The 26,909-nt window shown below is 37.0% G+C and overlaps 1 protein-coding gene across 1 annotated transcript in view; it reads left to right on the plus strand.

Annotated features, from left to right (window-relative positions):
• PLA2R1 (phospholipase A2 receptor 1) overlaps positions 1-26,909 on the plus strand; it is a 114,137-nt gene that overhangs the window by 34,729 nt on the left and 52,499 nt on the right. Inside the window, exons 5-11 of the mRNA XM_080798307.1 lie at positions 728-841; positions 1,373-1,516; positions 3,583-3,777; positions 5,064-5,221; positions 8,261-8,359; positions 13,197-13,309; positions 22,092-22,264. Coding sequence (XP_080654433.1) covers positions 728-841; positions 1,373-1,516; positions 3,583-3,777; positions 5,064-5,221; positions 8,261-8,359; positions 13,197-13,309; positions 22,092-22,264 — 996 coding nt within the window. The remainder of the gene's footprint in view (positions 1-727; positions 842-1,372; positions 1,517-3,582; positions 3,778-5,063; positions 5,222-8,260; positions 8,360-13,196; positions 13,310-22,091; positions 22,265-26,909) is intronic.

Raw genomic sequence — 26,909 nt, forward strand, 5'->3', positions numbered from 1 at the left:
CTGTGCTCCTCCTCTTGGTCAGACAACTCCTTCTGGCTCTCATACTGGACAGCCCCCTCCCTGCTTGCTTTAGCATACTTTCTTAAGTTTGAGGACTTGCCTCCATTCACCAACAATACTTACCTGCTTTTCTCTTCCTTGCCAGGTCCCTAAAGAAAAGTTTCTTTACATTGTTCAATTTTTTAACTGAGAAATACTTCAAAAATATTGAAAAGCACAGAGAATTTTACGTCCACACACATACACCCATTACTCAGATTTAACATTACTTCTTCCTGTTCCACCCTTGCTTGGAGTCTAAGGTGGCCTCAGCAAGCTGTAGTCCTGGGCCTTCAAGCTAAGCTGGAGTGGCTTTCCTGGACATGTCCTCCTCCCCCATCTAAAACTCTTAAGTGCAGGAGCTCACACAAACCAGATGGTCTCAAATTCACAACCATGTAGTCTTGGGGGATTGAGGATCATTGAGAGGCAGCACTTCCGGATGCTTAGATTAAGGCCTTCACAGCCAAAGAATTGCTGTTGGTAAGCCTTTAGGAAACTGCTGTGTTTCTCAAGATGGCAGAGGCTGACTTTGTTACTCTGAAGCATCAGAGGGGGGTTAGGAGCACTTAAAACCCTTTGTTATGGACTGGAGTTCACTTACGACTGCAAAATGAGAAAGAAGTGTAACATGGTGGGGAGGAGCTTATTTGCGTGTGTTGAAACTTGGTATTTCTCTTCATTTCAGAGCACTTGGGCAGTGAAGCCGTGGAAATGTGGATAGGTCTGAATCAGCTGGATGAAAACGCTGGCTGGCAGTGGTCTGATAGAACACCGCTCAACTACCTGAACTGGAACCCAGGTACCTGCTTTGTTTCTTGTGCCTTCGATGAGTGGCAATATCCCACACCCTTACGCAGCAGCTATTTCCCACATATCTATAAGTCATGTTATTTCAAAAGTGGTTTATGAACATTTTTAAGCTTGCCTGAACTCCCGTAAGGCAAGCTTTTCCAGACAAGAAAATGGAGGTCAAGAAGGTAAGCTATTTAGCCAAGGTTGCAGGAGGATTGGGTTAGAGCCAAGACTCCTGTCAGCTGTTTTACAAATAGCAACAAATTGCCAAATTTTTCTTTAAAACAATAAAATCAGCTATTGCTATCTTTGGGAAATCATTTCATTGTCATGTACGGACTTCAACTGCAAAATCATAGATATAATATAACATCTTACAGGATTTGCCATACATGCCAAAGAGAAAGGCTATCCCCTTGATATTGAAAACTACATTTATATATATTGAATATACCATATTTGAATAAATAAGATGACATTGATATATATTAAACTAACTGATTTTGCCTCTGACATTAAACATACACTGTATTTTCAGAAATAAATTTTGAGCCATTTGTTGAACATCAGTGTGGAACGTTTAATTCATTTATGCCAAATGCCTGGAGGAGTCGGGATTGTGACTCCACCTTGCCTTATATATGTAAAAAATATCTAAACCACACTGATCAAGAAGGGATTGGTAAGTGTTTTTACTTTAAGTTGTTTTTATGAGTTGCTTATCTGTCCTCTGAATATATTAAAATTCCTTTACATTTTTGCTAATAATTCATAATTTAAGACTAGTTTTTATATTTATATAAATAAATTATAGGCAAGTAGATAATATCTATTATTCCAAAGGCACCATGAACTTAAAAAATACATTTTTTAGTTTTCCTAAAATTGTTACTGAAAATCAAAACAAAATAACCTAGACATTGAAAACATTGTCTGCTTCTTTTTTTAAAAAACTTTCCATTCTTAGTTGTTCTGCATGAGATAAACAAGATACGCTTCCTTTTCTATTCTAGCTTTGAGTTTTATTTATGGGTACCTTGGAATTAAATATAAATTAGAACATGGTTTTATAAAATTCTTTTACTTCATTGATCCCTTAGTATACTCTAATCTCTTATTACCCTCCTTCTTGAACTGACATACAAACTTTTATATGCAACAAAGACTTAAATACCACCTAATTACAATCTAATACCTGAAGATCAAATATTTGTTTTTAAGGTCTGTTCTCTCTTTTTTAGTTTCTGTGGGAATTAATGTCTTAACTCAGAAAGTAGAAATAAAAATATAACCATATTTAAAAGAATCATTACCAGGATAATTAGAAACGACTCCAGATTTCAAGTAATAAGCTAAATTATTCTTTTTAAATATTATTCCTTGCAATCAGACTTTAACTTTCATTTTCCTTTAAGTGGCTAAGCCCAAGGGTGTGGTAGAATAAGGGAGTGTAGGGGAAAGAAGAAGCATTGTGCCATTTTTTATGTGGAGTTTTTTTTCATTATGTCAAAAACATGCTGAAATTGCTATCACTCTTCCTTTCCATCCCTTCCTTCTTCTCTTGTCCATTTCTTCCTTCTTCGCTGTTTCTTTCTTATGCCTTCCTGCCATCCTTTTTTTTTTTTTCTGTTTTATTTACTCGGGATCTACTAATTGAGGTCCAAAGACCACAAATAAGAGTAATGAAGCTGTTAGTTTGGATTATTTTCTGTTTCTCTAGGTTTAACAGATTCTTTTGATGAACTATGTTTTCAGGATCCCTAGGTTCTTTGCTTGTCTCCACCCCTGCTTTAATCAGAGAAGCTCCTCTTTTACTTTTTATCTTACCCATAGAGTGAAGTTTAAAAGTTCCATTTTTAAAAGGGGCTCCATGACTATATTACTTAGGGTTAAAACCTACTGGAGTAGATGACACCTAAATGTTCTAACATTCTTGGACTGTGATTCTAATTGCTGTCAGCATCCCAGAGCAATTTTAAAACAATGTCTCATTTCCCAAATAGCCCTGGAGTTATGTCTAACTAAATTAATGCTTGAGTGAGGCACTTAGTTGTGGTTAATAAAATAAAGTAAAAATGCTAATCACCAGGTTGAGGACAAGATCCTGGAAAGGGAGAGCCAAAATTTGACATGTACACCACTGCCTCCCCTTCCCGTGCCAAAGCGTCATGGCACTATTTTCCTATAAGTCTAACCCAGTGTCCACATGAACCCAGAGGGAAAACACAGATACTTAGACTAACATAAATGTGAAAGCTATTTGTCATCTCTGCTCTGGAGGAAGTAACCTCCAGAGCTTTTCAAGCCTTTTTTCAGCTGAGGATAAATATCTGCCCCCACCCACATACATAAAATCTTGGGAATGCCATTTAAACTGCTTTTCATAATACTCCTTTTCCAGTGTTAAAAGATTTTTTTAAATGCAGAACTCTAACTGCTAAATTTTACATCTAGCCCTAACTCTTTATTTGGGTTGCGTAACCTTTTCCAAATCTCCTTACCTCTGTGCCTTAGCTCATCTGTAAAATGAAGCACTGAGATCCATTAGATCCTAGATCTAGATCTAGATCATATATTGAATCCTTCTCAACTCTGAAGATCTAGATAGCTTATATGTTATTGTTTCATATGTCTCTGTTTTTCAAATTTTTAAAGTAATCATATGTTGATGACAATTTATATTAAGGCTAATAAGTAAACATTTTAAAAATTGTGGAAAATGACATTGTGTTTTATCGGTTTAAAAAGAAAAAAATGCCTGGAAATATTATGCTACACACTGTGAGCCTGGCTGGAATCCCCACAGTCATAACTGCTATAAACTTCAGAAAGAAAAAAAGACCTGGAAGGAAGCTTTGCATTCTTGCCAGTCTGATAACAGCACATTGATAAACATTGCTTCATTAGCAGATGTGGAGTTTTTTGTAACCCTCCTTGGAGATGGTAAGTGCCAAAGGTCTCTGATTTAAGAGGTAAGAAATATAATGTAGTCACTATCTTTATTAGTGGAGTTGAAAAGAAATCAAGCTATTTAAAAGTGATTATTTACGGCATATATTTATCTCAAATTTCTAATTAATATCCAGGAGTGCAAATTCATTGGATTTTCACAAAATATATGCTCAGAAATTTTGTAACACCTCACATATGCCAGATATATTAGAAGTTGTTTTTTTTTTAAGAGGCAAAGATCATTTCCAGAAACTTTTAATAAAAGAACTTAAACCTGTAATTTAGCCTTATGGTCACTACATAGCAGTAGTGTGCGGTGATCATGTGATCTAAGCAATAATGGAATTTCTGAGATAAATAATTGGATTTTAATAACTTTAAGTAGTGAAAATTTATTTGGTATGGTGGTTTTCAAGCTCTGTGCCACGTTCAGGAATTCTGAGCTCCTAGGCCTCCACCCGCCTTTTGCCCATCAGAACAGTTCCCCCCCTATGTCATATATATGCCATAGGATTCTGCTGAAAAAACATTGAAATCACCGGAGCTAGAGTAAATTTTTTTTTAATGAAAAAGAATCTCCAGAGTCTACTCTGGTGACCTTTTGAAAGTTAGGTTTTAGTTTAGAGTGAAAACAAAAATCCTTCTCTGTCACTTTTTCTCACCTCCTGCATTTGAGATTAAAAGAATCCTGTGGCTGCCTCTGTCTCAATAGGGGCACTTGAACATTTCTCTCAGCCTCCTAGGGTCTTTTCACCTTACCTGGGCTGTCAAACTTTATTTACTTTTCTAGCAACCCCATTGCTCCCATTTTAGTGCTTCTAAGAGTTCCTGCTCCTTTTTTCTCTTGGCAAAAAAAAAAAAAAAAAAAAAAGGCAAGAAAAAATATATCGTAAAGAGCTGTTTTTTTTTTTTAAGTGACCTTTTCCTAATGCAGTTGACCTTGCTATTTTTTCCTTTCTCTAGGCAGAGGCAAAACCATACTGTTCAAATCTGCTTTTCATATAGTAGCAGAAACTAATTAGAGTCCCGGCAATCTGACTTGCTTTTAAGCTTTGTCCTTGCATTGGCTTTAGATCACAGTCTGTCCCACTTCCAAGGTCTGTGTCGAGCAGATTGGGGTAGTCTAGGGGAAAAAGATCTAAGTAGGTATTGTATACCAAGACTTAAACAGGTTTTATTGCATGAACGAATAAAGAAGAAATCATTTGTAACAGGCTCCGTGTGTTATCTCCTTTGCATATGATAGGATTCCTGTAATTTACATTTATCTCTTACAGAAAATGCATCAGAAACATGGATTGGTTTGAGCAGCAATAAAATTCCAATATCCTTTGAATGGTCTAATGGCATCTCAGTCACCTTTACTAATTGGCACACACTTGAACCCCAAATTTTTCCAAATAGAAGCCAGCAATGTGTCTCAGCAGAGCAATCTGTAAGTTGATTTGTTTGCTTAATGCTCACTTTGCTGGACTTGTATTGGGGACCATGTTCATCAGGGGCTTGGGCTGTGGCAGACACCAAGACAGACACAGTCCTTGCTCTTCCTGGGGCTTCCATGCTAGGCAATAAACGTGTGCACACAGGAAAAACATGGTAATTATATTTGTGATGATAGCTTTGAGGAAATAAATGATATAATGGTGAAAAACTTGAGTTGTGGCTGCTACTTCAGACAGGATAGTCATGAAAGGCTCTCATGGAGGTGATGTTTAAGCTGGGACTTAGGGGGGAAAAAACCCTCTTGAGGAGCAGGGGAAGAACATTCTAGACAGCAGATGGCAGATGGTATAAAAGCCCAAAGGCAGGATAAGGGCTTTCCATGTTTAATAATCAAAAAGAAGACCAGAGTGGCTTGAAGGTAGAACTGATGAGGGGATCATAGGAGAGGGGGCAGGAGGAATACAAAAATGTGAGGCTTATAGGCCTGGTATAGAGCTTAAAGGAGATGAAGGGCATGGTTTGATTTACATTTTAAAAAGTAACTGTGGCTGATACATAGAGATAAGAGAGAGGAATAATGGAAGCAGAGAAACCAGTTTGGAGGCTACTCCAGTGTTGAATTGGGGTAGTGAATTTAGAGACAAGCAGAGAAATTCAAAGATCCTTTGGAGGATAGGAATTGCTGCTAGATTAGATGTGGGGTAGTTGTTTGGCTTGAGCGACCGCCATGTTTGTGGATGATGGTGCCATTGACCTCTATGGTGAAGATGTGAGGAGACAATCTGAGGTGTCAGGAAATTACTCTAGGGACTGATGGCTTTTAAGCTCCATTATCCTATTAACATTAAGGGATTTCTACAGTGTGTGTAACCCCATTGAAAACTGACTCAATGGAAAATCTTGTTCTTTTCCTCACATGTATATAGTGGTCCCAATGGGCTTAACATCACATTTATCTCTATGCTGTAGCCTTTCATTTATCTAAAGCATCTGATTAGATTATACAAAATTAGTTTAATCCCAAGCCATGTGAAGCATTTATTATATTTAGAATAGACTTAATCTCTTTGATCAGATAACTACTAAACTCACCATTTGAGTTTTAAGTCAATAGGATTTGGTAGGCATTCTTACTCTTTCCTACCATCAGGATACTATACCAAGTGCAGCTTATTAAATGTTACTTAAGTTGCTTGACAAAGTAACTGCCAACCAAACTCAGAAAAGTTCTAAGCACTTACTCTTATGGCCCATTTCATTGTATTATCTTTTAGGCTGTCTCAGATATGCTCAGTTACAATTTAAATGCTAAGGTTGTTCTCAAGTCACATTTGAAGAGGGACAATGACCTCTCTAAATGTTTGTCTAGGGTCTAACTGCTGAAAGCCATCACTGTTTATTCTACAATATTTGGTGCTTTATTGGTTCACTGGTTTTGAGATAATTAAGATGACCTTCATTTCCTACCAATGGTCTCCTTTTTCATTTGACAGACACTGGTATTTCACTTAGCATGTTCACAGAACAGAAGCCAACATTTGGACAGAAAAATTATATTTTAGAGAGTAAGGACAGGTATTAATATTACAGAATGTGTCAGAACAATGCTGCTATAAGTGTGATTTTTGTGTCCCCCTTTCTGGTTGCTCAGTAGCTCCTTAAATAGTAGATGCATAAAAAGTAACATTTATTACCTTGAAGTAGAGCTCAATATGAGTATAATTGCTATAATTAACAAGTTACCTAAGCATGGTTGATGCCTAATTTGAATGTGAGAGCCTCTGAACCTGTTTATTCATTCATCCATCCCTGCAATTGTTATTAAGCAACTGCAGTATGCCTGACACTATCCTTTAACTGGGTGGTTTGCTGGAAGACTGGGTAGGGGGGCGCTCCAGAGCTGCTCTTACAGATGGAGTCAACCCCCTATACAGTAGTCATATTCCCCTGAAACCCTGCTTGCCTGAGATACCACTTAAAATTTGAATTGTATGCTTTTAGCCTAAAGGTCTGATTTGTGTTAAAACAACAAATCCTTTGGGAGGATAAAATTTTAATCTGTTAGCAGTTATTGTATTTCATTATTAATGTAGGATGTTAGAGCAGCCGTCTGCAGAACTAGAAGACATGAAAGTATCCGCCTGTCATATAAAGAAGAAATGGAGTTGGGCTTTGGAAAATTAGTAATAAAGAAAGGCATTGTGGCTTGAACACAAAGTTCAGCTATTATAATGTTATCTAGGGTGATTCATGGTAGTTTCCAAGCATTCCCCCAGCATCAGGTTTATCCATTAAATAGCAAAACATTCGGTTTTACACTTAGAAGTGATTAAAGAGAAGAAGCAGCATTCTGACTTGGTTACAGGGATAGTTTCATCCAAGCTATTCTCAAAGTGTGGTCCCCAGACCAGCAGCACTGACGTCAATTGAAACCTTGTTAAAAATGCAAATTCTTAGGTCCTACCTGACCTATTAACTGAAACACACTGATTATGAGGCCTGGTCATTGGTGCTTTAGTAACCCTTCCAAATAATCCTGGTGCACAGCAAAGATTGAGAATCGCAGCTCTAACTCATCCTTTTAAAAGAAAAATTGAGAGCAGCTTAATGTAAATCCAGGCTGAGCCTGGTATTAAACCTAGTTCCCAATTTTACTGACTGTAGGACCTTATGCATATATTAAATCCAACCTTTACAATGGGAATAATAATGCCTATTTCATGGTAACATTGAGATTATATATGACAATCACCCAATATTAAGCCTAGCACACTATCAAGAAACATTAGCGGCCCCTCTTCTCCTGCCCGCCAATCTGGGATTGCGTGTCTTAGAATTGTTCATAGTCAGAGCCTCCCACTCCCATGGAGAGAGGGGGAGAGGCCCTTCTAAGGACCACACAAAGTCCTGACTCATTACCCCATCCTGAAACACTTATCATTAATCATATTTTTATTCAAAATAACTGATGTTATCTATCAGCATCAATAATGAAGTGTATTCATTCATGTTGTAATATTTTTCCACTTAGGAGGGACACTGGAAAGTTACAAATTGTGAAGAAACACTTTTTTACATTTGTAAGAAAGCAGGCCACGTCCCTTCTGACACTGAATCAGGCTGTCGAGAGGTAAGTGCTGTTGACGTTTTGTTCAGCGTAGTGAGTTCATAACTAGAATAATTTCTTCAACGGCAATTTAAAGTGAATCTCTCTCCCTCTCACGCCTGCCTTTGCTTCCTCCTCCCTCTCTTTCCCCCCTCTCTATCTCTGTTCTTTCTTTCCTTCCCCCTCTTTTTTCCTGATCTTGCACCGCTTTTTTTTTTTTTTTTTTTTTAGCAAACCAAGCGATTATCAGCTAGGGGCATATGAAGGATTTACAGCCAGAAAGGATTGTTGCTTCTTCAACCTAAACTACTTTTCTTTTGAAATTAGAAACATAAATGATTCTGTTATACCATCTGTACAAACAGTGACTGCCATCTGATGCATCTCACAGGTGGTTTTCCTACTCTTCCAGTGAAGACCCTCATAGTGAAAAGAAAAACATTCCTTCGATGGAGATTGAACTTTTGCACTAAGAGTCCTGCCTTCCACTTCTCTCTTCTTAAACTTAAATATTTGAATAGAGTAATGGCAAGAAGTGCGTGTTTGCAATATATTTATTATTTGGGAAAGAGATAATAAAAATGCTTTCATATTTTCAGTAATAAATGATTCTTGGTACTTAACATACTTATTTTCAGTACTTAAAGTAAAAAATACGTAGTACTTTAGGTTCAGTTAAAAGGTAGACTTCTGTTTTAAATTTCTTAAAATACATTCAATATCCTGCGTTAAAGTTCTCAATACATGCATTCTCTCTCTCTCCCTCTTTCACACACACATACAGAAAACTAAGGAATTTGGGTTTAAATATTGGAGATTTGTATGCATCTCAAGAACTTCCCAAACCTGGATTTTTATGCAATTTTTAATTATTTTCTCTTCTAATCCAGTTATTTATGTTTCAATGAAGTGATAACCCATCTTTCCAAGAAACTGCAGTTTATTCATTAGTCAGTGTGTAAACATAATGGATTACTCTTCATCCTCTAGGTCAATAATACCTATGCCATAGCTGACATGCTACAAAACATCATATCTAATGATTACAATTCCTGAATTACTTAGCTGATTGCTGATCTAATCCTTATCTGATCAGAAATATTGAAAAAAAAATATGCCTTACAATGGTTTTCAAGGCAACTCAACGTGTTGCATTTGTTGAAGAGGAAATTAACTTCTTAAAGAGCAGAAACAGAACTGACGTTCTATTCAAACTTTTGTACACTGCTTCCCTTTTCTGGCTAGCATTACCAGTATGTGAAGTTCAGAATAAATTTGAAGTTCAGAGCCAGTTCTCTAACTTTATGATGAAAGTCCTGTTAATTTCTTTATGTATCAATCTGTGAATATGGTTTCAAGTTTCCTTACCTTTAGCCAACTGCTTCAGGGCACTTCTCTAAACAGTCTGTACATGCAAAATCAGCTTAAAAAATATTTCTCACAGGGGCACCTGGGTGGCTCAGTAAATTGAGCATCTGCCTTCAGCTCAGGTCATAATCCCAGGGTCCTGGGATTGAGCCCCACACTGGGCTCTCTGCTCAGTGAGGAGCCTGCTTCTCCCTCTCCCTCTGCCTGCCACTCCCCCTTCTTGTGCTCTCTCTCTCCCTGTCAAATAAACGGAATAAACTGTTTTCTTAAAAATAATAAAATATTTCTTACATCACGCACAAAAATAAACTCAAAATGGATTAAAGACCTAAATGTGAGACCCCCCCCACCATAAAAATCCTAGAAAAGAACAAAGACAGTAATTTCTCTCACATTGATAGTAGAAACATTTTTCTAAATATGTCTCCTAAGGCAAAGGAAACAAAATTAGAAGTAAACTATTAGGACTACATCAAAATAAAAACCTTTTGCCACTGAAAGAAGCCATCAATAAAACAAAAAGGCAACCTACTGAATGGGAGAAGATATTTGCAAATGGTATATCCAATGACAAGTTAATATGCAAGATACATAAAGAACTTCTACAAGTCAACACCTTAAAAAAAAAAAAAATCCCCAAATAATCCAATTTAAAATGGGGCATGGGACCTCAATAGACATTTTTCCAAAGAGGACATACAGATGGCCAAAAAACACATGAAAAGATTCTCAACATAGCTCTCATCAGGGAAATGCAAATCAAGACCCCAATGAAATATCACCTCACACCTGTCAGAATCTCTAAAATCAACAACACAAGAAATAACAAGTGTTGATGAATATGTGGGTAAAAAGGAACCCTCATGCACTCATGCACTGTTGGTTGGGAATGTAAACTGGTACAGCCACTGTGCAAGATAGTAAGGAGGTTCCTCAAAAATTAAAAATAGAAATACCGTATGATCCAATAATTCTTCTACTGGGTATTTACCCAAAGAAAGCAAAAATACGGGGCACCTGGGTGGCTCAGTGGGTTAAGCCTCTGCCTTTGGCATGGGTCATGATCTCAGGGTTCTGGAATCGAGCCCTGTGTCGGGCTCTCTGCTCAGCGGGGACCCTGCTCCCCCCCCCAACTGCCTGCCTCTCTGCCTACTTGTGATCTCTTTCTCTCTCTGTCAAATAAATAAATAAAACCTTTAAAAAAATAAAAAGCAAAAATACTAACCTGAAAAGATATATGCACCTCTATGTTTATTGCAGCACTATTTACAATAGCCAAGATATGGAAGCAACCTAAATGTCTATCAATAGAGGAATGGGTAAGGAAGATGTGGTGTATACACACACACCCCCCCAACACAGAGAGAGAGGAATATCACACAACCATAAAAAAGGATGAGATTTTTTTGCCTTTTGCACTAACATGAATGGACCTACAGAGTATAATGCTAAGTGAAATAAGTTTGAGAAAGATAAATACCATATGATTTTACTTACATGTGGAACCTAAAAAAACAAATGAGTAAACAAAAAGTAGAATCAGACCTTTGAATACATAGAGCAAACTGGATGGTTGCCTATGGGGAGTGCAGACAGTGTTGGGCAAAATGAGTGAAGGGTGGTGGGAAATACAGCATTCCAGTTGTGGAACAGATAAGTCACAGGAATGAAAGGCACTACATAAAGGGGGAAATTTTTTTGGTAATTTCAAGGCAAAAAAAAAAAAAAAGACTTTTTTCCCTCTTAGTTTTTTGGGATTGTATAATATGAGCAATTGTTTCAGTACTGACTGTCATCATCATCATGTAAAATGAAATGGTGCCTCATATACAAAAGACACTCACAGATACAGTCAATTATTCTTCCCAATTTCATTGTGTGGACAAAGGCTTGTAGTAAAGAGCCTTTGTTTTTCTGGTTATTACTATGCCACATCCCTCCCCCCGCCAATTTTCTTGAGCCTGTTCAGTTCTCGGATTTTTTTTATTTTACTAAGCAGCCTGTGATCTGAAAACTACTAATGAAGAAGGAATACTTTGTTAGAAAGGTCAAATTGTCAGCCTTCCTCTGCCTGTCCTTCCAAATACAAAAGCAGTCTAACCTCCCACCCCATCTGGAGTGATCCAGGGGGTTCTGGCTGGAGCTGTCAACTACTCACACAGATAAGGTTATGGGGAGAGGTTAAGGGAGTGAGTTCAGAGCCCATCCTGGCTGGCTGGCTGGATGTGGAACTCCTGTGATCTACACCTCATTTAATATGTTTTGAACTAAAATAGCTGAGTTCTAAAATAAGGTTTACTTTAATTTATTACAAGACTGAGAACTTTTATAAGAAATATAGCAGAAATCATTTTATATCTGATCAAAATCCAGCAAGTATTGGCATGACACAGAATAAAGTGTATTTTAAAACTCGTGAATGCAAAAAAAAAAAAAAAAAAAACCTGGTGAACACATAAAAATAGATAGATGCAAGTGATGTGATTTTATAATATTGAAAGAAAAAGGACTAAAATAACTCAGCTAAAGTATAGAAGACTAATGAATGCATGTCTCCTGTAGTATATGATTTTAAAGAACGGAGCCACCCTTCATTGCTCTCAGGGCGGAGCCATGGAGCTACACATTTATCATTTTTGTTCAAGTGCCAAAGCTTGCTTTCTTTCTCTCTCAAAGGATAGTCAGTTGATTCAGAATTATATATATATATATAATATATATATATGCCTATATATATATATATATATATATATACACACACACACATTTTAGCCAGTTTCTATTCAGAAATATTATGATCCAGCTAAGACCATCCTGGATTACATCAGAATTGGGTTCCAGACCAGCTTGTCCACTGGCTTGTGACTTTATTCAGGTCTCTAACCTCAGTGAATCTTAGTGGGATATCATGAAATAAGCAATAGGAAAGAAAGTTGAAAAAATATACACTATTATCTAGATACATATGTCTTCTTTGCTCATATTGAGTTCCTGGCTCTATTTAAGATCTCTGCCTGCACTGTGTCCCTTTGATTCTCAGAACAACTCCATGGAATACTATTATTATCTTCATTTCACACAGGGGAAAATTTAGACATTTAGAGACTAAATAAAGCTGCACGGTAGTGGAGCCAGTATTCAAACCCATGCATTCTGCCTTCAAAGCCAACACTCTTAATTTCTACCATCCTGTAGGAACCATGAAATTCTGTAAGCCTGAACAGAGAGAAAGAAAGAGAGAATCTTGAGTGAATGCCCCCTTTATTTTCATCTGTTTTAGGTTTTTTAAGATTACAGGTTAAGTAAAAGTCTTATGTTTTAATCATTAATTAAATATAGAAGTGTCTGTAGCTAATGGCATTATCAGATAGGATACATACAAAGATTTCAAGACAAAAATTCAAGTTTTGACTTTTGAGTGAGAATACACAAAAACAATATTTTGCTCTTTAAACCAGATTATGTCCTTAATTTTCTTATTTCCTTTTTTAAGGGATGGGAGAGACATGGTGGATTCTGCTACAAAATTGACACTGTCCTTAGAAGTTTTGACCATGCCTCCAATGGTTATTACTGTCCTCCTGCCCTTGTAACCATTACAAACAGGTAAGATAGAAATTTTCTATCAGAAACATGACTGTACTTTTTTGACAGGAGTGCTCCTGGGATGATAAAATCTAGCCATAATCAGTAACTTGTCAAAATCTAAAGTGTACTGTACATTAGAGTATTAAATTATTTAAATTATTGATTGAGATGAATTTAAATCATACAACATTATTCTTAAATCAATTTTTGAGTAATAAAGAGAAAATTTAAGATGACTTTTACTTTCCATAAAGCTTTTTTAATTATTTAGCTTTGCTAATGTATTCAATTGTATTTAGATTTTATCCAAAGGCTTATAACAAAGTATGTTATTTAAAAATTAAGTATGTTTTTAATGTAATATGTGTAAGTTATGTGGAGTTTTTTGAAAGTATAGCTATAATACATTATATGTTAATAAAAAATTTAAAAATTTAAAAACATAAATTAAAAATACAACGTGATAACGCATGTCAAAGGCATAGTACATGGCTTTGGCTATGGACTCAGTAAATGTGAACTCTAACTGAAAAAAAAAAAAGTATAGCTAAAATGTGGAATATTTTCAAATGCTTCCCCATTGCTTCTTAGCTCTATATTTGCTTAGATGTAGACTTCTCTGTGCACAGGTGTTTTCTCCATACTAACAGAGAAACTGTGTCCTTTTGACACTCCACAGAATTTGCAACATGCTATAGATTTGTAATAGGGAATAAAAGTACCAACAGCTGAAGTGACCCGAGTGTCACTAACAATGCCAGGAGAACAATGAGGGAAATCGACTCCTCCAAGCTGAAGACAGAAACAAGGTAGAACACTTCAGTGATTGCATGGGAACCTATACTGCAAAGCTGGCCACTTGCTTTTTTACTGAGGCCACTGCCTTTAAAAATAATCCACTGAAGCCAAGGAAACAAGACAATTGACACTAGGGTTTCATCCAGAGACATTTCAGACATAGGTCTAACCTATAGGAGGAATTATTGCTTTCTCTCCTCTCCTTGCAGAGGAAGTCAACATTCAAAGCCACCAGTATTTCCTTCCTCCTCTTACCTCTCACCTTCCCAGTCTTTTCTTCCAACCATGAACAGAATGTGCACATGCACACACACACACGCACATACACCATTGGATTGACAGCAGTTGTCAAAATAAATTGCCTAGTGAGACATTTTGTGCTCAGGAGACACTTCCTTCAGGAATAGCACCACCCTTGATGTATCTCAGTGTTGTTTTGGTTCTACCTTCCTTCTTCCCAGCTGCCAGGCAGAAGAAAGTCTTTATCTTCAACTTGATCACCCACCCAAAACATTTCAAGAAGACCTTGGGTTAGAAGTCCTCCAGTAAGTGAGCCAATATTGGGCTTTATTCAGGAGCCTGATCAATGAAGCTCTGCTCTTTTGTTAATTATAACTTAATTACGTTTTTCACTGAAGAAAATAAGTCTAATTGTTTCACCTGTTTCTTATGCCTTATTCTTTTCTTTTTTGTGTGTAATATTCATTGAATACCTGTCACATACCTGGAACTGTGTTAATTATTTTTCATATGCTTTCTGACAATGCAAAGAAACAATAGCCAGGCATTTATTAGAAAATTATTTGTTAAACATGTATATTGCAAGAGGTACCATATTAAATACTGGCATGCTGTACAAAAGAAATTAAAGGCATGGTGTAATTGTCCAGGTGCCACTTGCAGGCCAGGAGCTAGAGATAGAACATAGAAATATGAAACAAGCGAAGGAAGTGGAAGAGCACAATAAATGGATAAATTCAAAGTGACATTACAGGGACACCTGGAAGGCTCAGTCAGTAATGCATTTGCCTTCACCTCAGATCATGATCCCAGGGTCCTGGGATTGAGTCCTACATCCAGCTCCTTGCTCAGCAGGGAGTGTACTTCTTCTGCCTGCCACTCCCCCTGCTTCTGCTCTCTTTCTCTCTCTTTCTGACAAATAAATAAATGAAACCTTAAAAAAAAAAAAAACCAACAAAGTGACATTACAGATAACCTATAATGCCATAGTGACCCAAGTAGGGCAGGAATCTGTTAGCATTCAAAGGCTTTATTTTCTAAGAATGGAGACCTCCCACAAATAACAGAAAGTGTCTGGAAAAAAATCTCCTTGGTTTCATTTCCTCCAAAACTGGATACAAGAGTATGTTATAAAACGTTTGTTTCTTTGATAAAGTGTATTCAATAGCCAAGACTAGTGTACGACCTAACTCTAAAGCAAACCTATAGCATAGATAAGGCCTACCTTATCTATGCATAGGCCCACCCAGGTGATCTTGTGCTAGTATGCTACTCAGTGAACAGTCAAGCTCCCGCAGTGCTCTCCACTAGCCCCAGTCAGGCATCTCTCCCAGATAGTTGCCATGCATGTACACTGCCCTGCAAACACGTCTATACCCAGACCAGTGACTCCAACACAGGACATGCAGGTTGAGGAAAGGAAGGGCCCTGTGCTCTCAATTTTTATTCACTCAGACTCCATCAGGTAAGAAACAATGACCCACACTACACCCCACTCTTTGACTGACAAGGCACAACAAAATTTTTCAACACCATCTCTTGTCTGAGAAGGTTGGGCAGTAAACGGAAAGTTTCCTCAGATTCGAGAGTGTCCACTCACTGCCTTGGTAATCATTTTCTTCCATTACTGATTTCCTGTTTGAGTTAAGACACTCCTGTCACTCACCAGTGCTCAAGCTTATAGTTGTTAATTGATTTTCCACTCTTCTGCACAATTGAGAACAGATTTGATGGGCACAATTAGAACCACCTGCTACAGATTACTTATTTCTTTTGTTATCAGTCAACTGCTCCTGGTCTAGGACATTTAACACTTTGTGGAATAGAAAGGGGAAGAAAAACAGACCCTTATTGGGGAATAGCAGAATGTTATTTTCTTGCTAACGGTTACAAAATTTTTTCAGGCCTGGACACTACTTTCAGATAGTGCATGACTGCAAAACTTGAGTTCCAGAGTTATCATTACGATGGATAATTGTGTAAATGCGTATGTGTCTAAATCTTGAATCAACCAGTCATGGAATATTTGGTATAAAATAATCCAAATGACATTTAATTTTTTGCATTTTGCCAAAAGTAAGAAATCCTGCAGTATCTCATTTTCTTCTAGGTTTAAATGCGCATTATCTCCAAGAATTTTTACAGCTCTGCTATTTTCCTGCAACCACCATACTCCCTAAACACTTTTGCTGTTAATTTTTTCTTGTGATTAAATATGTCAAACATAAAACTGATGATTATAACAATTTTTAAGTATACAGTTCAGTGGCATTAAGTACAGTTGTATCATTGGACAATCATCACCACCATCCATTTCTGTAACTTTGTCATCTTCCCAAACTAAAATTCTGTACCCTTTAAATAATAACTCCCCATTTCCCTCTGCCCCCACTTTTGGGCAATGGTCGTTCTACTTTCTGTCTCTATGCGGTTGACTGCTCTAAGTTAACACATCAGTGGAATCATGCAGTAGTTGTGCTATTCTATCTGGCTCATTTCACTTAGTCTAATGTCTTCCAGGTTAATGTATGTTGTAACATATGTCAGAATTTCCTTCCTTTTTAAGGCTGAATAATATTCCATAATATGTACATACCACATTTTGTTTATCTATTCATACAATAGATATGAGATGCTTCTACCTTTTGGTGGAAATTGTGAAACACACTGCTATGAACATGAATGTACAAGTATCTTTCAAGTCCCTGGCTTCAGTTATTTTGGGTAATATACCCAGAAGTGAACTTTCTGATATAAACCCATTTTTAATTTTTTGAGGAACAGCTGTACTGTTTTCCATATTGGCAGCACCATTTTACAATCCCACCAGCAGTGCTCAGGAGTTCCAATTCCTCCACAACCTAGCCAACACTTGCTATATTGTTTTTATATAATGGCCATCCTAATGAGTATGAAATGGTATCTTATTGTGGTTTCAACCTGCACTTCCCTAATGATTACTGATATTGAATGTCTTTTCATGTGCTTTTTGGCATCTGTATATCTTCTTTGGAGAAATGTTTTTTCCAAGTCCTTTACCTATTTTTTAATTAGGGAATTCATTCTTTGTTGTTGAGTTGTAGTAGTTGTTTATATAGTCTGGCTATTAATCCCATATCAGATACATAATTTGCAAATACATTCTCTTATTCTGTGGGTTGCTTTTTTACTCTGTTGATGCCCTTCAATGCATAAAGTTTTAAATTTTGATTAAGTCCACCTTATCCATTCTTATTTTGTTGCCTATGCTTTTGGTGTCATATCTAAGAAATCATTTCCACATTCAATGTCATGAAAAGTTTTCCCTATTTTTTTCTAAGAGTTTTATAAGTTTAGCTCTTGTGTTTAGTTCTTTGATCAACTTCCAGTTAAGTTTTATAAATGGTATGATGTAAGAAGAGTCCCAATGTATTCTTCCACAGGTGAATATCCAGTTTTCCCAAAATCAATGTTGAAAAGACTGTGCCTTTCCCATTGAACAGTCTTGGCACCCTTGTGGAAAATCATTTGACCATATATGCAAGTGTTTATTTCTGGGTTCTCTATCTATTCTATTAATCTATGTCTGTCTTTATGCTGGTACCACACGGTTTTTGATTGTGGTACTTTCAGTAAGTTTTGAAATCAAGAAGTATGAGATCAACTTTGTTCTTTTTCATATTTGTTTTTGCTATTCGGCTTGAAATCCCTTAAAACTCCATATGAGTTTTAAAGTGGATTTTTCTGCTTCTGCAAAAGACATCATTGGGATATTGACATGGACTGCATTCAATCTGTAGATCAATTTGGGTAGTATAGACATTTAAACAATTGGTTTTTCAATCTATGAACATGGGATGTCTTTCCATTTATTTGGGTCTTTAATTTCTTTCAACAGTGTGTTGTAGTTTTCAGTGTACAAGTTTTTTCCTCCTTAGCTTAGTTTATTCCCAAGTATTTATTTTATTTTTGATGCTATTATATATTGAATTGATTCAGATTCTTAATTGTTAGTGTACAGAAATGCAACTGATTTTTGTGTGTTGACTGCATCCCGAACTTGACTGAATTTATTAGCTCTAACACTTTTTTTTATAGAATCCAATTACCTTTCTTTTTCATTTATTTTATATATTTTTGAAGATTTATTTATTTATTTGCAAGAGACAGAGAGAGCGCCCTCAAGCACCCACACACATGTGTGCATGCATGGACTTGGGGAGGAGCAAAGGGAGAGCATCTTCAAGCAGACTCCCCACTGAGTGTGGAGCCTGATGACCTGAGGCTCAATCTCAAAACCCATGAGATCATGACATCAGTGGAAACCAAGAGTCGGATGCTCAACCAAATGAGCCACCTAAGCACCCCTAACTTTCTTTTTAAAAACATATTTTAGTTGTCCTCTTTAAAATTATGCAATAAAAGCATTCTTATTGGTGTAAATTCAAGCAAGCCAGAAGAATATAAACTAAAAAGTGAAAGTTCCCTCTCACCTGCATTCCTCCTCCCTCCCAAACAATCCCACTTCTCTCCCATTTACAGTTAACAAAGATAACTGTCATTAACAGTTTGGAATTTGTTCTTCTAGGTATATTTTGTGTGTGTATGTTAAGTATCTTTTCTAAGTCTATATTCCTCTTCTAGTCTTTTGCAATAAACAATAGCCAAAAACTGAATATTTCTAGTTCTTGAGGAACACCACCAAAACCTTTTTGTGGCAATAATCATGATGCATGTCTCCCATTTTGAAACTACTAATATTTTATTTCTATTCTTTATTTAAAAGAAAGAAAAAGAAATTTCTCATTTTTGTATTCATTCCGCAATAGAGTAAGTTATTCGAATATGGTATTAAAAATGTTAACACTTATGTTATTAAAAGAAATCTTATTGTAATTATTTAGCTCAAAGTTGAATACTTCCTAACCGGATCACTATAGTGTAAAACTACCACTATTATTTTTAATTGAAATAAGCTCTCTAGTGAAGCTACATCCAGTTCATTACTTTTTCAATCTCTTGTTTTAGGTAATACAAACATAATCATTAAGTACTGTTGTCTGCTAAGTGTTGTGTTATTCACAGACAAGAAACATCTTTGTTTTTCAGCTACATTGGTCACTGGCTAAATGGATGAAGAAATATGTTCAGTTAGAGATTCAAATATATAATATCTCCTTTTGAAGTGTGCACTTTTTGAAATGCGAATTTTATTTTGAAATGAAAAAAATTTTTCAGTGTATCCGAAAAATAAGTATTGCTGCCTTTAAATTGCACTTTTAAAATTAAAATGTAATGTTTAGCACCATGAGTAACAATTTCTCATCAAACTGATGGAAATTCAAGATATATTTTTGTTATTTACATTGAAAATGCACATTTGATTTCTTAACTTCTTTAAGGAGTTGATTGGAAAAATTTTTTTTCTAAGTTTAAGAATTATTTCCCTAAAATTTTGATGTTGTAAGTAGTTACACATATGGAAAGTATTTTATCATTTGTTTTTCTAAAAAATAACAATTTTTACTTTATTGAATTTCTTAGATATGTTATTCTGGTTCAAATAAAAATATAAAAACAGGTGCTTATGGTTACTTTTTGTTCCTTAAGTCACAATAATGTTTGAATTATATAATCCAGTGAAACCAGACAAAAAGTCCAAATATAAAAAAAACTCTGGAATATTCTCAAATGAAGAATTCTAAACACAAGGCCAAAAAAGACTTTAAAAGATCATCTGTTCTATTACTGTAAGCCAGAGTTTTCACAACCCTTTTAAGTATTTGGAATGAAATAGTGAGTGGTAACGAATATAAAATGTCCTCTTGTTTCTTTATCTGTTGGAAACAGAATTCAAAAGGCTGCATGCTGTGATCTAGAGTTAAGTTCTTAGAATATATGATTTAAAAGAAAGACATATTTGCTGAATTTCTTTATTAACAATGATATCTTCTAAACCATACCAAGAAAACTAAGGTCCTGATTTTAAGGTTTTAGGATATACTGTATGAGTATTATAAGCAACTACTTAAAAGATACTTGCCAATTTAAGAAGCACAAGGTGTCTATTGTTTTAAGCAATCATTATTAGTGATAAAATAGTGATTCAGAGTGGACTAAATAAAATCAACAGGGAACAAAAGCAAAATGTTGTCATGAATAATGATATCAGTGGCCACGTTCACAGACAATGTTTCCTCTCTATTATCCAATAAATGCTGTAGTACAAGGTAATGGAAGAACCAGCGTTGTCCCCTGGGTTTAGAACCAGCACAGTAATGGTGATCTGGCCACAGACTCCATGATGTAGTGCCTCACTGGCCTCCTAAGACAGCAGTTAAAGCATTGGCTGGGCACGATAAAAATGTTACTCTGTCTCAGAGAGGAGGAGGCAAAGCAGATCCTAAATTGTGAGAGCGTGAACCACTGGAAGCATAAGGAAAATTGAGATAGCATCTAGACAATGTTTAGTTTTATGTACTTTCCTTTGAAACACATTTACATAAAATTCTGCCACTGCAATCTGGTTAAAAAAGAACTTTTCTAATTTCAAATGCGTGCTATTTGGATTATTAATAGAGTACAGAAAATATTTACTAGACCATAATAAAAATCCATATGCTCTGCAAAGATGAGTGTCATGGATGCCTAAGATCACTAAATGTTGGTAGTGATGTTCATAATGGTTTAAATTTTACTTTTTCTGTGCTCTTTTCTCCCCTCCCCCACATTTCCTTTGAGGTTCTTCTATTTTTGAATGACCCCATTGATTTTGTTTCCCTTAGCAACGTAAGGATGCATGGTAATGAAACAATTCCAGAATTGGATGAAAAAGTCTAATTTGCTTTCTTAGGTTTCCTGGGTAATTTCATCAGGCCTACCCTTTCTCATTGACTCAGCACTTCTGGCCAAAAGTCACCACTGTTTGAAATGTGTTTCTTCAAAACTTCAGATGCATTGGAAATAAATTTTTCAAAATAGTTTACAACTTAGCTTAAAATTTCAATGCTACTTAAATTTTAGTACTCATATTTTTCTATTAGATATTCATGTGGAAGCATATGTACAAATTTCCAGATTCTACTTTTGATGCATTCATGTTGGGAAAGGAGGACTGCCACCAATCAATGAATACTAATTCATTCAGTTGTGTGGGGAAAATATTAGTGGGTGCACATCCTTGGATTAGTTCCTAGGGTTTTAAATTTATCTTCAGTGAATGTGTACATCTGAACACATTTGAATAAGCCAAGGACTCCATGTGCTTGTGAATAAACTGATTTGGGAGACATAAAATAGCTACTCCAATCTCTGTTCCATTCTCACCAGGCAAGTGTGGTGGGTGGGTGCATGTGAACTCCATGTTGGCAATGTTCATTCCTCCTCCCCACGGCCAGTTCCCCCATTGTACCCACATTATGGCAAGGTATGTGATATGTGACCTAATTACAAAATAGAGCACATGCTGTGCCAAGAAATGTATTGCTAGCTTGATGGGCTTTACCACTATACTCTGAATGTGGAGCTGGACTCTATTCCTTGAAGAATTAAGCCTTGTCTTTGAGACTCAAATTCTCCTCACTCATCTATTTCTGGGAATTGCACAGACATTTGGCATGTATTAGTAATGTCTGGGGTCTTTGAGTATTTTTCTGCTCCATGTTCTGAAGAATTCATCAGAAAGAATTACTCTGGTGCCATTCTGTGTACCTCATTATGCTTTAATGACATTTTTTTATTGCCCAGAAACTTACTATAACCATTTCCTTTTTCCGTTTTTAAGGTTTGAACAGGCTTTTATTACCAGTTTGATCAGTAGTGTGGTAAAAACGAAGGAGAGTTATTTTTGGATCGCTCTTCAAGATCAAAATGATACAGGAGAATACACTTGGAGGACAGCAGCAGGACAGAAGTCTGAGCCCGTGCAGTACACACACTGGAATACACATCAGCCTCGTGAGTAGAAGGGATTGTAATACCACTCCTCCCTCCTGTTTTCTTTGACTAAAATTCCTTCCATCGATGGTCCACCTCCTTTGGTGCTTTCTTGATGTTTTCTTTATGCCTAAATCAACTAAAACAATTACCACAGGTTCCCAGGAGGTGATATGTAGCTGGTCATTTTTAAAAGTATAATACGTGTGACATTTGACAGGTTCAAGGCATAATTTTTTTAAAGATTTTTATTTATTTATTCATTTGAGAGAGAGTGAGAGAGAGAGAGCATGAGAGGGGAGGTCAGAGGGAGAAGCAGACTCCCCATGGAGCTGGAAGCCCAATGTGGGACTCGATCCCAGGACTCTGGGATCATGACCTGAGCCAAAGGCAGTTGCTTAACCAACTGAGCCACCCAGAAACCCTCAAGGTATAAATTTATTGCTCAATACCACATATGCCTTTATTAGCAGGAAGTCCAGATTCTTCCTCTTAAAGTCTTCTCCCCATCCTGCCCCCTCATTGTCCAAGAATCTCAGGGGCTTACTCAGTCCAGAATAGTCTGTTATACTTCAAAGCACAGTGAATGGGCACATATAGGCAACTCTATTAGTCCAGTCACTGCCACTTTGCTGTGGAATTCTGACCCATTACTTAGGTAACATTCTTATTAATCCATCTCCTCCATGGACTTCGGTGGTAACTTAGCCAGGATTTCAGAGTTAGACCTCTATTAGTTCACTCTCAAAAGCTCAGCTCTAGATCCCAAAACATGAAACTGTGCCAGGTTAGTTAGTTCCAGAGAAACTAATGTCTTCAGCCACAAGTACACTAGACCTAGCCCCTGTGGAACCAGCTTTAGGTCTTTAGGTCACCAACCTAGACTTGACCCCCCTTTACCTCAGCATGAGTTCTGATTTGGATACCTTGCTCCTTTTTCTTTGTGGGTCTCAATCAGGGATACCCCAAGAAACGATAGACAATAAGTTACCTCTAAATTTGTTTCTTTTCTTTTTTTTTTTTTTTAATTTGACAGAAATCACAAGCAGGCAGAGCAGCAGGCAGAGAGAGAGGAAGGGAAGCAGGCTCGCTGCTGAGCAGAGAGTCCGTTGCAGGGCTTGATCCCAGGACCCTAGGATCATGACCTGAGCCGAAGGCAGAGGTTTTAACCCACTGAGCCACCCAGGCGCCCCTCTAAATTTGTTTCTGGAAGAAAGGTCAGGGAGCCTCAGGCTCTTCCCTGAGGAAAGATGGATATTATAATACTATCAAAATAGTTTTCATATATCAAATATGTAATAGTAATTTGCCAAAGGACAAAAGATACCAATTAAAAGAGATTGTCAGAGCAGATCAAAACACAAGACACAACTGTATGTTGACTACAAGAAACCAACTTTACATATAAAAATACATGTGGATTAAAAGATAAAAGGATGGACAAAGATATACTTTGCAAATGCTAATCAAAAGAAAGCAGGAATAGCTACATTAATTTCACAGAGCAGACTGCAGAATAAGGAAAGTTTTCAGGGATTAAACAAAGGGATATTATATAATGGTGAAGGAGTCACTACTCTAAAAAGACATAACAGTCCTTTATGTGTATATACTTAACAGCAGAGTGTCAAAATACATGAGAAAAAAATTGGTAGAACTGCAAGGAAAAAATAGATGAAGCTACTATCTACTAACAGATAAATCTATTACAGTCAGAAATTTTAATACCTCTCTACCAGATATCTATAGACTACTTAATCCATCAACAGCAAATTATACATTCTTCTCAAGATCACATGAAATGTTCACTAAGATAGGCCATATTCTGGTCATAAAACATACCTTAACAAATTTAAAAGAATGGAAATTATACAATGTCTTCTCTCAGGCCACAGTGAAATTAAACTAGAAACCAATATCAGAAAGATAGTTGGAAAATTCCAAAATACTTAGAGATTAAACAATACACTTTTAAATAACACACGGGTCAAAGAAGAAATCTCAAGAGGAATTTTAAAACATTTTAAACTAGATAAAAATACAACTTATCAAAATTTGTAAGATGCAGAGAAAGCAATGTTTAAGGGGAAATTTAAAGCACTGAACACATATATTAGGAAAAAAAAATACCTAAAATCAATAATCTAAGTTTCTACCTTAGGAAACTAGAAAAAGAAGAGAAAATTAAATCCACAATAAGTCAAAGAAAATAAATAATAAAAATTAGGGCAGGAATTCAGTAAAATTGAAAACAGACACTCAATAAAGAAAATCAATTTTTAAAAAGTTGGTTCTTTGAAAAGATCAATGAAATTGATAACCCTGTAACCAGACTAAGAGAACAGACACAATTGCTAATATCACAAATAAAAGAGGGAGCAGCACTACAGATCCCAGAGATATTAAAAGGGTAATAAAGGAATATTATGAACAACTCTATATCCACAAATTTGATAACCTAGATGAAAATGACCAATTCCTTTAAAGAAACAATCAGCCAAAATTCACACAAGAAGAAGTAAACTATTGGAGTAGGCCTATAGCTATTAAAGAAATTGAAACAAAAATTCATAATCTTCCAAAACAGAAAACACCAAGTTCACGTGAGTTCACTGGTGAGTTCTACTAAACACTTAAGGAAGAAATTATGCCAGTTCTCTAAAATCTTTTACAGAAGACAGAGCAGAAGAAATACTTACTGTCTCTTTCTGAGGCCAGCATTACCCTAGTACCAAAATCAGACAAAGACATTGCAAGAAAAGAAAATTACAGACCAATGTCTCTCATGAACAGAGTAGCAAAAATCTTCAATGAAATATTAATAAATTGAATCCAACAATGTAAAAAAGAATTAGACATCATAACCAAATGGGATTTATACCAGCTTACAAGGATGGTTTAACTTCCAAAAATCGATTAGTATAATCCATCACATCAACAGGCTATTTTTAAAAAGTCACATAATCATATCAATAGATGCAGAAAAACATATGACAAAATCCAATGTCTGTTTGTTTTAATAACTGTTAGCAAACTAGGAATAAAGGGGAACTTACTCAACTTTATAAAGAACATCTACAAAACCCACAGATACCATACTTAATGGTGAAAAATAAAAGCTTTCCCACTAACATCAGGAACAAGGCAAGAAGGTTCCTTGTCAACACTTCTTTTATTTTTTAAAAAGATTTTTATTTATTTATTTGAGAGAGAGAGAAAGGGAACACAAGAGGGGGGAGCATCAAAGAGAGAAGCAGACTACCTGCTAACCAGGGAGCCCAATGCAGGACTTGATCCTGGGACCCCAGGATCATGACCTGAACCGAAGGCAATCCCTTAACCAACTGAGCCACCCAGGCACCCCCAGAAGTTCTTTTAAACAGTGTAGTAGCAGTCCTAGCTAATGCAATATGACCAAAAAAAAAAAAAAAAAAGCAAGTAAAAGGCATACAGATTAGAAAGAAATAAAACTTCATTCACAGATGACAAGATTACCTACGTTAAAAATCAGAATGAGGGGCACCTGGGTGGCTCTGATGGTTAAGGCCTCTGCCTTCGGCTCAGGTCATGATCCCAGGGTCCTGGGATCGAGCCCCGCATCGGGCTCTCTGCTCAGCAGGGACCCTGCTTCCCCCTCTCTCTCTCTGCCTGCCTCTCTGCCTACTTGTGATCTCTCTCTGTGAAATAAATAAATGAAATCTTTAAAAAAAATCAGAATGAATCAATAAAAGATCCCTTGAACTAATAAGTGATTATAGCAAGATTGCAATAGAAAAGATTAATGAATAGAAGTCAATTACTTTCTTATATAATAGCAATGAACAAGTGGAGTTTAACATTAAAAACATATTATCAGGAGGAGGAGTCAAGATGGCGGAGAAGTAGCAGGCTGAGACGACATCGGGTAGCAGGAGATCAGCTAGATAGCTTATCTAACCATTGTGAACACCTACAAATCCAACGGGAAATCAAAGAGAAGAAGAGCAACAATCCCAGAAACAGAAAATCGATCACTTTCTGAAAGGTAGGACCTGCGGAGAAGTGAATCCAAAGCGACGGGAAGATAGACCCCGGGGGGAGGGGCCGGCACCCGGCAAGCGGCGGAGCGACGGAGCACAAAATCGGGACTTTTAAAAGTCGGCTCCACTGGGAGACATCGCTCCAGAGGCTAAACTGGAGGGAAACCCAGGCGGGGTCAGCATAACCCCAGGACCCGCGGGGTCACAGAAGGACTGGGGGTGTCTGAGTGCCGCAGAGCTCGCAGGTATTAGAGCGGGGAAGCCGGCTATAGCGACAAAGCCGAGGAGTGAGCTCTAAGCCCGGGGTTACCTTGTGCCGGTCGCAGGCTGGGTGGGCTCGGAGCACGGCCGGAGGCCACGGAGACAAAAGCGACCCGGCGCTTTTCTCCAGCTCCAACAATTGACTGCTTTCCTCGAGGCGCGACCGCAAGCCAGGGAGGCGGGGCTATTGGGCGCTTTGCTCTGAGAGCGCACTGAGGAGCGGAACCCCAAGCTCTCGGCTCCTCTGGGCCGAGAGACTGGGAGGCCGCCATCTTCATTCCCGTCCTCTGGAACTCTACGGAAAGCGCTCAGGGAACAAAAGCTCCCGAAAGCGAACCCGAGCGGATTACTTAGCCCGGCCCCTGGCAAGGGCGGTGCAATTCCGC

Source organism: Martes martes (assembly GCF_963455335.1).
Source record: "Martes martes genome assembly, chromosome: 3".
Lineage (NCBI taxonomy): Eukaryota > Metazoa > Chordata > Mammalia > Carnivora > Mustelidae > Martes > Martes martes.